Genomic DNA, 14593 nt, shown 5'->3' with positions numbered 1-14593 from the left:
TGTAGCCATTTAAAATCTACCACATTAATGTTTTGTTGGTATAGTTGGTAGTTTATTTTTGACATATTTATCCTTCATTCTCACAAATATGTAATCAAGTTTACTAATTGCATGCTGATTTAATTTTACTCTTTCTTCAGTTTGTTTTCTTAGGAAATAGCTTTCTCTCACCTCTTAGAAAGTGCCTTTCCATCTACTTTCAAAAACTTATCATCTTTTGTGATGATCTTACAAGAGTGGAACTTTGTTGATATTACTTATGGGCTTCTGTGTCTTAATATATTCCCTGTCTTAAAAGAGATTTTTCTTGTATTTATAATTTTCTTTTTAGCTTCTCCCTTCTTAGAGATCTGAAAAATGAGATCCAAAGACATTCTTATATTATAACCCCTTTTTGACAAAATGTAAGATCTTGTCTTTAAAGGTTTAAAACTTGACAAATAAGTGTCTGAGGTCATTCTTTAAGGATAATTGCTGAGAAATGCTCTATGCCCTCTCTTGTTAACCAGGCTGAAGTCATCTTTCACTTCAGAAAATTTTGCTTTGAATTTTTTTCATCTGATCATGGCTTGTATGGTCCTGGCATTTTCACTTTTCTCTCTTATCCTTATTATTTCTAAATTGGAAACCTTTTTTTTTCTTCTGCTTTTAGGCTTCTGATTCTAGATCTGTAATATACCCATTTGTATAATTGGGATTTTTCTGTATTAATGTATTTTTAGAATCCCTGACTTTGTACTCTGCAGTATCGACTCTGTTCTTTTTAAATGCTCATTGATACTTAGTTTAGTATTATATAAGCTGGGTGCAGGTTTATATATCATTACATGTTTCTTTTGGAAGATAGTTATTTCTCTTTTAAATCTCTTTTAAAGTAGACATTATTAGTTCATTCCAAGATACCACTCTGTATGTTTAATAAATTTATCATTTTTTGCCATGATGAAATTGGGAAATTGTATTTAAAAGAAAGAATATTACCCATGGTCTTGCCATTCTAGAAGGAATCTCTGTTACACCATATTAATATATTTCCTTTCAGTCCTTTCTTTAGGAATTTTTATGTGAAGTGTAACACCTATACTGCAAAATGCACTTATTTTAAGTGCACAACTGAATAAGTTATCAAGAAGCGACACCATACCTGTGTAACCACCATTTAGTTTAAGTATAGAACACTCCCAGCATCCCAGAAAGCCCACTCCAGCTTCCTCCTGAGTCTTATCCCTCTCTCTTTCCCAGGTAACTACTGTTCCAGTCATTCTGTGTACATATTTTTCATAGTTGTGGTTATACCACATATATGAATTTACCTTCTGGGACTCCCAAATACTTGGTAAACATAATCTTTAATGAATGAATTTTCTATTCATGATAGGAACATGTAGATACTATAAAGATTTTTCCTTAAAATAGGGTGGAAGAAACTGTATATTTTCATTTTGTTTCAGTGGAAGATGCTTAGTTTTGGTTCTGATTTAAACTAGATCCGTAGGTGTGTTTTTTAAAGTATCTTTGGCTTTATTGATGTTTTAGTAAAAACAATACAAGCTCTCTCTATATATATTGAATCATTATATTGTATACTTGAAGCTAATGTTATATGTCAGTTCTATCTCAATCTAAAAAAATAAAATAATAAAGAAACAACAAAAAATAGAGTATCATTAAAAAAATTCAGCTCATGTTTTGATTCAAATTTCTGTTCCCACAATCTTAGATATCAGGCTTAAAGGTTGACAGTGGATAACATTTTTAAAGTTTCAGTATGAGATTAGAAAATCAGAGTTTAGAAGATGACTAGCATTATTGGGAGTTAGAATATCCATCCTGTTTACCTTTAATCTGAGGTGGTATTTTCTGCATCTGTCACAGACTAGCGTTAGAGTTGAAAAGAACATGTGCCAGAAGCATCCAGTGTCCTCAGGCATTAGTCCCTGTTGTTTCCTCTTTGATGCTCTTGTAATTGCATAATTTTTAGTTTAAAATTGTATAACAGGTGCTTGTTTTCCCCCAGCTGTAAACCCTTCCCCAGTTCCAGCTCTGTAGGGTCTTGGTGTCTCCTGTGTCCACTGCCCCCTGCACTGCATGGACAGCCCTTGAAGTGAGAGTTTCCAGAACTGTTGATACCTTGGCCTCTGCTGCCCCTGGGCTCCTGTTCCTGAATCAGTCAGCCACTGTCTTGCTCATTTTTCTCTCTCTAGACTATAGAGCATTGCTTCTTTAAAAAACAAGCAAAAATGCTAACCTGACACATGACAAATTACTTTTTCAAAAAAGCTTCATTTAGGCTCTTGGTCCTACTCAACTTACCTCTGAAGTCTTTTTGATTTTCTAGACCATTCTCCACAATACCTTTCCTCACCCTTCTACAGGATCATAAACACTCTGGACATTTTTTCTTACCTCCTCCTTTATTGTAAAAATAGACAAGAATGAATACCTTCTTCCAGCCCTGTCATCTCAGAATATTTATGTCCTGTCTCTACCCTCCACCCTCTTTCCAGTGAGTTCCTAATTTTCTCACTGGCTTCATCCAGATCTTTGCTTCCCCAGTAATCCATAGGCGTTTTTGTTTGTTTGTTTTTTTTGGTTTGGTTTTTATTTTCATAAGATCTTCAATCAGTTCTTTTCTCTATTTTCAAAACTCACTTGACCCCACTGTTTTACCGTCCTATCAGTAAATTTGGTTTCTCTTCTATCATTAGACATCAAGAATTAGTAGTTTACCTGTTGTGTTTAGTTTCTTAAAGTCAACACTCTCTTTTAAGCCCTCATATCTGTCTCTCTTTCATCATTCAGTTGAAGTTAAACCCCAAAATTTCACCAGTAAAAGCTCCTGAAAACCAAGTTAACCTTTTCTCAGACTTTTTTTTGAGCTATATAATTTTGGTTTTTTTAGAGAAAAATCTTCCCCTCCTGTTGCTTTAATGCTCACCATGCTAACCAGTTGCCCCTTACCTCTGCTAAATATCTTCATTTCCTTTGCCAGTTTCTTCCTTACCGTCCTTCCGAAAGCAGATATTCTCCAATATCCAAGTCTTAGTCCTCTTTTATGCACCTTGAAGCTGTCATTTAATTGTATGCTAGTGATGCTTGACCCATTTATCCAATTGCCTTTACTGTGTAGTCACAATAGATGTTGTATTACTTTTCCTTCAGTATTCTTAACCTGGTCAATTGATTGCGTGATGGAGCCAGACTAGAGACTGGGAAATCATCCTGATTCTCTTGTTTCTCTTGGCACCCCTAAATTCAAATGACATCAAGTTTATGAATTTTTCCTCACCAGTATCTCTAAAATGTGGACCATGCCCTTCTAGCTCCACTGCCTTAGATAAGCATTTATTAGTATCTCTGCCTTGGATTACTACAGTAGTCTCTGAACTGGTGTCTGATCTCTTTCCATCATTCCACTGATTCTCAGCACTGCTTATGGGGAGAGCTTTCCATAACGCAAATCTGATTTTCTTAGTCCTTGACCTGAAATATACCAGTGGCCCCATTAAAGGCAGGAATAATATGAGATTTACCACCATTACTGCTGTTAATCAACATGGTTCTAAAAATTGTAGCCAATTAGTAATAGGAGAAAACAAAATGGAATATAAATATTTTTAAAAGGTAGAAAATTTTATCTTTATTTGTACTTCATACAGTTGTTAAATGTTATAATCCAAAAGCATTCACTTCAAACGTACTAAAAATAAGATTGGTAAAAATATGCAAAAATGAATACTGTGTAGATACCAGTAATCATCAATTAGAAAATAAAATGGAAAAAATTATTTTTACATGACAACAACAACTGTGTGTATGTGTGGAACATAAAAGAATAAAAATTCGAAAATGTGCAAGACTCTAGATGAAGAAAATTATATACCTTTACTAAGAGACCTTTAAGAAAAAGACTGGAATAAATGAACAGACATACCATGTTCTTGTAACAGAATACATTTTTTTTCCTTTATGGCTGCCATTTTTTTAGGCCTTTCCAATCTAATAAGAATATTACATTTGCCTCCTAACAAGTCTTCTTCCTTTTGTAATACATGGTCAGCCACTCCTGTGATTGCCCTTTGACTACTCTGACCATTAACTTTCTGCCATACTAGTTATATATATACCAGTTTTAATTTGCAAGTCAGCACAGTTACATTGTCATCTTCATCATGTCATGTCAGAAATCTTTGAAGAAGCAGCTCATTATCTCCAGGGTGGAGTCTGAACTGTTAATCTTGCTACCAAGATTCAATATAATCTGTGTTGTTTTCTAATTTTATTTCTCACTGTCCTAGGTAATCTTGCTATTACATACCAATTACATTTTATTATTTGTCATCATTTGCCACTGTTTCCTTTGCTCTCCTCCACTTCTGCTTATGCAGAGTTATTTCTGCCTTTCCAAGTCCAGGACAACGTCTTCTCTTCCTTCTCTCCTTCTCCCCAACCCCCATTTTTTTCCTGCTTCAGTAAATATTTGAGTGCCAACCATGTGCCAGGAGTTAGATAGTGAATTAATAGAAACTACCCAGTGTATATATATACTAAGTGAGTATATGAGGGCATGAATGAATGAAAGGACTTTTTTTTTTTTTAGTATATTAGTCAACAGTTTCCTTATTTCTTCTTAAACTCCATAGTGATTAACATAATAAACCAGGTTCTTCTCTGTAGTTTCTTCCTTTGGGAAGCTGGTTGAGTAAATAAGATGTGTTTTCTTTAGCCCATAATTTTAATACACTGCAACATAATAAACAGGCTGCTTTTTCAAAATAGAGTTGACTTAGTGATTTCTTTCATTCTCTCTACATTCTTCAGTCTATTTCTCTGGTACATTTTTGCCAAAGAGGTCATATATCATAAAGATAATTATAGTGGATTGAACAAGTTTCCAAAGAGCAAAAGCAATTGTCCATAAAATTGAGAGAACGGAGTGTAATGATAAATAGGAAATATGGAAAACTTGTCAATAAAGTAAATCTCTTAATGGGTCCATAGGAATTCTTGTTATATTAACAGCCATATTAAATCATTTGAAGTAAATTACCTTATTGATGGCATACGTAAACATTTTAATACAATGGAGAAAATTGATAAAATTAAGGAATATAAATTCATTTTCTAAACTATGCATGTATTGAAAGTCTGGTATTTTCATTATAACGTTTCCTTTTCCAAAATTTGCATTTATAGGATCATTATTATTAAGGATCAAGTCTTATTTGAGCCACCAATGATTAATTTTTATTATAAACTCCTTATTGACTAGATATGTTTCTTAAATATCCTTGGGTCTACTGTAGACTCTAGCCCCATACTTTGCACATAGGAAATGGTAAAATATTTGTTTAATACAGCTGCTCTCAAGCATTCCATATATGATGATGTCATGATGTATGTGTTATAGCTGTATTCAGAAATTAATAGGCTATATTGACAGATAATAAATTTCTATTCAATTTTTCAGGAATGCTTCATTAGATGTTTTAAAGAAACAAGCATTAGGGCAATAGCAAGAAATTCATATTTCTGATTAGTGTGCTAATTCTTAAAACTTAGAAATATTGTGCTATTAAAAGTGAAATTGAAATAACTAAAAACAGAAGTTATATGGAATCTTACCCTATTAGGTATTTTTCACTATCCTATACGATAGCAGCTTTTAAAAATAACAATGGAAAAGATTGATCCTCTCTTCAAATTTTACATTAAGCAAAGAAATATAAAACATTTTGGCAAACCATTTCTTCTGTAATGTTGATAATTTTCATTTTGATTTAATAAAGTTTATGCTTTGATCTCAGATTAAAGAAAATTTAGAGGACAGAGGGGTGAAATGTACTACAAATGGGGGCTTGCAGGATAAGAAATAAATTTTCCACTGAAATATCCTTGGACAGAAGATGTAGGACCTGGAGGCTCCTGCCCTGTGGTGTCCACATGCACACTCACTATAAGGGGAGAGGGTCAAACAAGATAGGCCTTGGCAGCCAGCCTTCAAGAAACCTTAGACAGGAGTCAGACAGGAGTCAGGAAAAAGCCTCTCTCAAAAGATTAAGAGTTTCATCAGAGGACTTAAAATGAAATTTAGTTGCCTTAAAGCTAAAGCTCTTAGTTCTTCATTTATTCTTTTTTTGTTGTTGAAGTATAGTTGATTTAGACTATTGTGTTAGTTTCAGGTGTATAGCATAGTGGTTCAGTATTTTTGCAGATTATATTCCATTATAGGTTATTACAAGATAATGAGTAAATTCCTTGTGCTATACAGTGTATCCTTGCTTATCTATCAGATATATAGTAGTTTGTATCTATTAATCCCACACCCCAAATTTGTCTCTCTCCCACTTCCCCTCCTCTTTGGTAACATTTGTTTTCTATATCTGTGAGCCTGTTTCTATTTTGCATGTAGATCCATTTATAGTATTCTTTAGATTCCACATATAAATGATACCATATGGTATTTGTCTTTCTCTGGTCTTCATTTATTCTTATTTATCGACTGCCTAGAATACTTCCCTTCCCCTGAAATGTATATACACACAAAATGTTGCATTTGTGGACTTTCTGAAGCCCATCTGTAGATTGTGGTTTAAAGACCCCAGGCTATAGATCAGCCCTAGGTGATACCAATGAAACTGCTCCCAGGACCGCACCTTGAGAACCAGTGCTGTGAGGATGGGGACCAGTCATCTGTGTCTTAACAAGCCGTCCATGTGATTCTAACGCACGTCAAAGCTTGAGAACCACTGCCCCATAGAAATGCCACCAGGAAACTACAGTTTAATAGTATGCTTTTGGCTTATTTGAGATTGAGATGTTTATTTAAAAAAAGGAACAGCCATATGAAAAATGACTTTAATATCTCTTGTAAACCCACTCTTTTGGCATTGAATGATTTTTGTAATGGTGCTATACTATAAATTTCTCTAATAGTCAGGTGCCAGGAAAAACCTTTTCTCTCTTGATGAGCTGGTAAATTTATCATGATATTTGCATGTCTTATATTATTGTTTGCCTTTTCCACCTTTGCTGCCAGAAGGTGTAGATAGAGCTCAATTCATACCCAATTTTAGCAATTATTCTTAGCCTCTTTTTCTAGTATAATTATTGGCCCCTTCTCCCTATTTCATGTTTGTTCTTTAAATAGAATGGCTTTTCTGTGGCCATGTTAAAGGATGATTTTCAAAACAGCAATCATGGCTCTCGTACAAACATAACATGAACATGTGTCAAAAATTTTACATAACTCATGAAAGATTTTTACAACTAGCTCAAATGAACCAAAGAACAGACACATATAGGCAATCGCTGAATGTGGAAATGAATTTACTAATAGGTGAGAACTGGTCAATATCCACAGGGCAATAACTTTTAATGATTAGAATCACCTCTTAGGGGACAGGACGAGGCATCAGCTGCATCTTCACAGGACGACCTTCACTTGCAACTTTAATGGATGAGAATCATTTGATTACTATCAGTTTTCTATAACTTCAGAGTTGTAAAATAATCCAGTCAAAGACAGTGGAAGGCATAGACCCCTATAGAATCAGGTAACCCGGTGGGGCCTTAGGACAATGCCAGCATTCCACTGAAAGAACACCTATCAGTGTTTTGCTGATTGCAGTCTTTCAGTTTTTCCCGACAGCAAAGTAATGGGCAAAGTAGTGAGTCCTCTCTTGGAGACTGAAATGGAGAAAGAGGATCTTCAGTAAATGAGAAAGGAGATACCCTGTTCTCATCTTCTTATTCTCTATCGTGAGTCTGGCCTAGAAGGAGTCTTCATGGCCAGGAGTGCATTCCTGGGAATGGGAGGGAAAGATGGCTTTGTCATGAAGAAGCAGGATGGGAGCTGGGGAGATTCCTTGCTGAGTTTAACAAGCTAAAGAATGAGTGGATCTCATCCTGTAATGCAGATTATTTATTTTTATCTCATTTGCTTTACTTACATATTTTTTGGTTCTTTTGTTAACCCTTCTTTTTAGCAAAGTCTTTCTTTTTTTTTTTCAATGTCTTTCAGGCTGGCCTCAGATAGGTGGCCTCAGATAGGTCATTTAAAAAAATAGGCTCGTGTTTTCCTCAGTCATAGAACTAAGTAGAAGTAGTATCTCCAAGGCCATTGGGGTAGTGATGGTAATTAATGAGAGCCCCCCACCTCAACCCTGGCCCCCTGGGGACCACACAGTCATGTTTCCTTTACTGAGAAGTCTCTACAGTGCCTACCTTAAAGAATCTGGAGCCTCTTTATTAGTTTAGTAAAGTGCTTTTTTTCTTCCCTCATTATTATTTTTTTAATTGTAAGGTTTTTTAAACTTACAGCACCAGATGGGATTTAATTAGTTAGTAGAGAAATAGTGTTTGCATTAATTTGAAACATCTATTCATAATTCTGTATTATTGCAGTTTTAAGTCTTTCTCATACTACCAACTAATTTAGTATAAAGTTATGAACATTTGCTGATTCAGTGCCTTGACATTTGTTAGTTATCGCAAGTTCTGCGTAAATGAGAAGCTGGATTGAAGAGTGCTAATAAGGATTCAGAAACATAATTTACGGTTCCCTTATATTAGAAGCCTAAGTGTCATTTCTCTGATTCTCTTTTCCATAATAGTTGACACTTAACATGCAGACAAGGCCCAGCACTTGGAAAAAAATATACATAGATGAGACGGGTAAATTCTTATAATGATCTTTGTGTCTCGTGATATAAAAATTTACAACTGCAGGATTAGGCAGATAGTGAATGCAATTGGCCTTTGATGTTGAGTGGACAGACTCAACAGATTGACCTTCCGGTTCCAGCTCTGCTGCTTTAGTGTGAACATGAGAAAAAGATATTCTCTGTGATCTTAATCTGTAAAATACATTCTTTGAGCTAATCTTTATTGAGTCATTGTTATGTTATAGCAAGACATGGTCCACGCCCTCAAAGAGCTGAAGACATGCATGTCAATAAATAAGTACAGCCGAGTATGACGGCACTGTGCGTGACTTCATAGAGGAGGTGGTGCTTAGAAGGATTCTTCCAAAGAGAGGTATCCTCTCCAGGCAGAACAGGTGAGGGGCAGAGGCAAGGGGAGGGAGAGAGAGGTTGTTCAGAGGAGGGTATCAGCGACAGAAACAAGAGCACAGAGGCACGAACAAGATCCCCGAATTTGAGTGTGTGAGCTTCGTGCAATGAGAAACAAAAAAGTGGGTAGCAACCAAATCTTGAAGAGTCTGGTTTTTAATGCTTACATTAAGAAAGTTTGACTAAAAGGTCTCTAATGTTTTCTCTAGCTTCAATTCTGATCTAAGATATTGTAAATGAATGGTAAGGAGTTAATATGTTCCGATTAATCTGAGCAGTTCTTGTATTCTATGGTGACAGCCAAGTAATTAGATTGACCAAGACTATGAGTTCCCTTGTGTAACTTTCAGCCTTTGCAGCCATTAAAGGGCAGGAAATACAGTGCAAATAACTTTGGTCAAATCTCTCTTTTGGACTTCATCCTTCATGTTACCATCTACATTTCTTCTTTTTTTTAATTGTGGAAATTTTCAAACATAAAAAAAAAACAAACAATAGGATAATGCACTTCCATTACCCAGCTTCAGCAATTATCAACACTCTTGTTTTATTTATTCCTTTACTCATAACCCACTCCTCATTCATTTATTATGATTGTTACTGTTATTATTATTCTTACTATTTTTAGGTATCATTTACATACATTGAATGTACAAATCCTAGCTATAGGCTTTTGACAAACAGATTTGTGTAATCTACATCCCATCGCAATACGAAACATTTGCATCTTCCTCCAAATTTCTCTTTTATCCCCTTTTAATCTCTCTCTAGTCCCACCCCTACCACTAGCTGAAAAGACAAAGCAAATCATTGCCCTAATATTTTTGTCTACCTTAGATTAGTTCTGCCTGTTTTAGAACTCATATGATGGAATCTCCTGTATGTACTCTTTTGTTTCTGGCTTCTTTCCCTCTGCTTATTATCTGTGAGATTTGTCTATGGTGTCGCATCCATCAGTAGTTTCCACCTTCGTATTGCTTTGCAACATTCTGTTCTATGCATTTACCACAATTTCTTTTGTCAAGGGACATTTTGGTTGTTACCAGTTTTGTGCTATTGTGAATGAAGTAGCTGTGTACATCCTTGTATATGTTGTTTTGTAAGGATGTTTTAATATATGTTAGAAAAACCTCTAGGACTGGAATCACTAGGTATATGTTTAACTTTATAAGAAACAGCCAGTTTTCCAGGGTGGTTATACCAGCAAGGTATGAGACCTATAGCTGCTCTTAATCCCTGCTAACATTTGATATCGTCTATCTTTTTTGGGGGGCTGGGGGTGGTGGTAGGTAATTAGGCTTATTTAATTCCTTTTTAATGGAGATACTGAAGATTGAACCCAAGACTTCATGTGTGCTGAGTATGCACTCTACCACTTGAGCTGTACCCTCTCTTCTGATATGGTCTATCTTTAATATTAGCCATTCTCATGAGTATGTAATGGTATCTCATTGTTGTTTTTATTAGCATTCCCTTGATCCCTAGTGATAATGATGTTGAACATTTTTTCATGTGCCTATTGGTCATTCATATATATTTTTAAATGTTAATAAAGTCTTTTGCTCATTTTTAATTGGGTTATCTTTTTATTATTAAGTTATGATAGTTACTTATATATTCTGGATGTAAGTTCTTTGCCAGATGTACATTTTGTGACTGTTTTCTCCCACTCTGTGTCTTGTTTATTTAGTTTCTTAGCAGTATCTTTTTTCTTTTTAATTAAAGTGTAGTCAGTTTACAATGTTGTGTCAATTTCTGGTGTACAGCATACTGTTTCAGTCATAAATATACATACATACATTCCTTTTCATATTCTTTTTCATTATAGGTACCTATAAGATATTGAAGCAGTATCTTTTGATGATCAAAAGTTTTATTTTTGATTGAGTCTAAGTTATCTAATTTTTATGGTTATGGCTTTCTGTGCCCTGTTTAAGAAATCTTTATTTAGCTTCAGATTGAGAATATATTTCCCTGTGTTTTCTTCTAAAAGGTTTATACCTTTAACTTTTGTATTTAGGTCTATGGTCTATCCATCGCAAATGAACTTTTGTTTACGGTGTGAAATTGAGACTGAGCTCATTTTTTTCCATATGGACATTCAGTTTTAGCATTATTTGTTGGATTGTTTTGGTACATTTGTTGAAAAGCAGTTTTCCAAGTATGGGGTCTGTTCTTGAGCTCTATTCTGTTCCTTCGATCTGCTTGTATAGCCTTACTCCAATAGTACATTGTCTTGATTACTGTAGTTTTATAAGTCTTGAGTCAGGTAGTGTAAGTAGTACAACTTTGTCGTTCTTTTTCAAGATCTTTTTGGCTATTCTAGGTCTTCTGCATTTCCATGTAAACTTTAAAAGTCACCTTGTACATTTTTATTAAAAAGTCTGCTGGGATTATGAATTATTTATAAATTGGGGGAGATTTAACTTCTTAACAGTATTGAACTCATGAACATGGTATATTTTCTATTTATTTGTGCCTTTAATTTCTCTCAGTAATGTTTTAGTATCTTTTTGCATTTTGTTAAATGCATTTTGCATTTTTTGTTAAATGTACTACTAAGTATTCTGTATTTTGATGCTATTATAAATGAATTTTTCATTTTAATTTTTTAGTTTTTCCTGTTAATATACAGAAATGTAATTGATTTTATATATTAATCTTACTCCCTGAGACATTGCTACACTAACCAAATTTTTAACACACCTTTCCCAAGCATGACGAACTGTCTTCCCTTCATGTTTTATATGACTTTTTAGACTTGAATGTCCCTTTCTGCCCCTAGAGAGGGCCAGTATGAATGCCACGGCATTTGCGAAGTCTTCTGACACTGCCCCAGTTGGATTCCAATAGTCCCTCCCCTGGGAGTCTCTATTAGGGCACTTTCCACTTTGGTTTTTGTATGAGACATTCTTTGAAGGCAAGAACTGTACTTCATCTCCTTTTTTTTATCCCCAAAATAGCTAGTATAGTGCCTTGGTTCACAGTTCAGGAATGTATCTTTTCAACATTTATCTCAGGATACAGGGAATTATGTAGCTCTGATGGGAAATCCTTATAGGCAACTTCAATCAATTGGAAACAATCCCCAAAATGTATCTTGAAAAGGGAGAACAGACCTTTTTTCAAAAATGTAACTCTCTGTTCTTCCTATTTAAAGACATGTTTGCTGGTGGATGATCTACTTGCAGCCTAAATGACTTAGGCTTTTGCTGCCAGTTTTGAACGTTTGTAGGTTATGTTTCCTCTTGCTTCCTTTTTGTTTTCTAGGTGGCTGACTGTGCTTGGGATGAAACGATAAAGATATATGATCCTGTTTGTCTTACCATGCCTGCTTGAGATAAGCTACTCCATTCAGAAACAAAGGATATTGACTGAAGAACATTGCTTAACAGGAATTAAATGATTGATAACAGAGATTTTATGCTTTTATATATATTCAGATTTCATCTGGAATCAGTTTTGAGGCAGCTGATAAAGACTTTGGCTCACTATTTAAGCCTGGTACATAAGCCATATTTCTTAAAAACCTAAGAAATAATTGATGTTATGGTATATCGTATAGTATCTGTTAAAATATAACCTCTCTACTATAAAATGGATTAAATATAGAGGTCTGTAGATTATATGATAGTGATATATTTCCTTTTTAAATTGTCATTTTTGATGTAAAATACAATCACTGCTCTTGATAAAAATCACAATAAACTGCATCCCTTGGTCATTTATGATTTTATGACACCCCCAGCAAGGTTGCTTTTTCTAATATAGTATCTATATGAGTATAATACTGTATAACATAGAGGTATCTATGGTTCAGTAACAGGGTTCTAATAACTGCTGAATAAGTCAGCATGAGTCAGTCAGCCATACTGAGCAGCTACTGTATGCTTGACACACAGAGTGAATGAGATTCTCTCAAGGATTGGTGTCTGTCATGCTTTAAAAACATGGAATGCTGAGAGTGAGGGCTTAATGTGTTTCTTACATTTAAACAAATATTTTTAGATATTATATTCATGACCCTATATTTCTCTCCTCTTATTTCTCTACTATTATATCAAATTAAAAAAAAAAAAAAAAACTGGTCACTGGCCAAAAAGTCTTAAGTCCTACTAGGGTTTCATGAAATTACCCTTGAAACTAAGTCATGAAAGCCCTAAGTAATGCTATAAACCCTCCTCACTACCTCCCTAAGTCTTGAAAAATCTCTAGGTGCTGATGACCTGTGAAAAAAAGTAGATTAAAGGGAAAGATTAGTAAAATAGATAACTTTACATAACATTTATATTTTTATATAGTATTAAAGTGTGTTATAAATGTCAAAAATTGTCATCAAATTTTAACAAGTTTTTGAGAATTTTTAAAGAGCAAAACATACTTTAATCAGAAAAATAAATAAATTAAAATAAATGTGTATTTTCTAATTTACATATTTCCTGTTCACTTGGTACAGAAAAAATGGAGTACTTACAAAATGCAAAAAACAAGACTACATAAGAGATAGAACAAAGGAATCATAAGGTGGAGCCAGGCGTGGGCTTGAAAATATATGCCTTCAAATCCTAGAAAGTTACTACTGGCAGCATAAATGGCAAGTCTGGTCAAGTACATAGTTCATTGCCCAAGGCTTGAGGGCAAAGACTTCATCCTAGTCCCAGGCTTGGCCCTAGCACCATGCCTAACACCTAGAAGGTGTTTAATGAATATTTGTTAAATGAATGCATGATCTCAGGGAAAGTATAACTTTTCAGTTTTTAGACCAATCAATGCTAGTTGTTTTTTGAGAGGCCCCAGAAAGAGGACACTGCTTCACGTGAGTGCATTGTAAGGAACAAGGAGCTCAGACACACCCTTTGAACTGTCAGGATGATGAGGTAGGTTCACAGAGCTGTTTCAGGTTGCTTCCCTCCATAAGAACTGAACTATCAGACCAAGTGCAGTGCAGTAAAAGCCAGTTCACAGTGAATGTTCTCTGTATCAGCAGACTTTATAATCGACCTTTTAAAATACCTAACCCAGATCATATTTACAATGAAATGAAATTATTTTTCTTTCAGAATGCAAGAGATTTTTAAAATAAAATCATTTGAAACAAATACTTGTGATTTAAAAACTAACATCTCTCTTGATTTATTTTTCCCTCTATTTTGGGGATGTTAGAGATATTTGAAACACTAACTTCATATACTTAACTCAGGTCCTTAGAGTCTCTCAATCTGAAGGAGGGTGGGTGAACATTTATCAGTGGGTTCCCTGGAGCTGGGATTGGAAAACTAGAGGGAAATGAGCCAGAGTCTGTGCTGGAAGAGAATGCACAAGATTTTTGAATTCTTGGTAATTCACAAATCAAGCAGCCTCTGGACTTTCAGAGGACAACCAGTCATTCTCTCTGAGGAAATCGGAATTTGTCTCCTAGCTACTGAATTCTTAGGTTTCATCCTGTCTGCCTCCCCAAGTTCCTCTTCCACCTGCAGTGACAGCACAGCTCTGAAGAGTGAATGCAGGAAAGGGGAACT

General features: G+C 34.8%; 1 protein-coding gene across 1 annotated transcript in view; it reads left to right on the top strand.

The window, feature by feature from the left end:
• The window catches only part of PEX7 (peroxisomal biogenesis factor 7), a 74000-nt gene extending 59810 nt beyond the window's left edge, over window positions 1-14190 (top strand). The window contains exon 10 of the mRNA XM_031456411.2: window positions 12345-14190. Within this exon, the coding sequence (XP_031312271.2) occupies window positions 12345-12413 (69 nt within the window). The 3' untranslated portion in view covers window positions 12414-14190. The remainder of the gene's footprint in view (window positions 1-12344) is intronic.
• The last annotated feature ends 403 nt before the right edge of the window (window positions 14191-14593 follow it).

Source organism: Camelus dromedarius, chromosome 6, assembly GCF_036321535.1.
Source record: "Camelus dromedarius isolate mCamDro1 chromosome 6, mCamDro1.pat, whole genome shotgun sequence".
In the NCBI taxonomy this organism is placed as follows: Eukaryota; Metazoa; Chordata; class Mammalia; order Artiodactyla; family Camelidae; genus Camelus; species Camelus dromedarius.
This window is presented reverse-complemented; position numbering and strand designations above follow the sequence as displayed.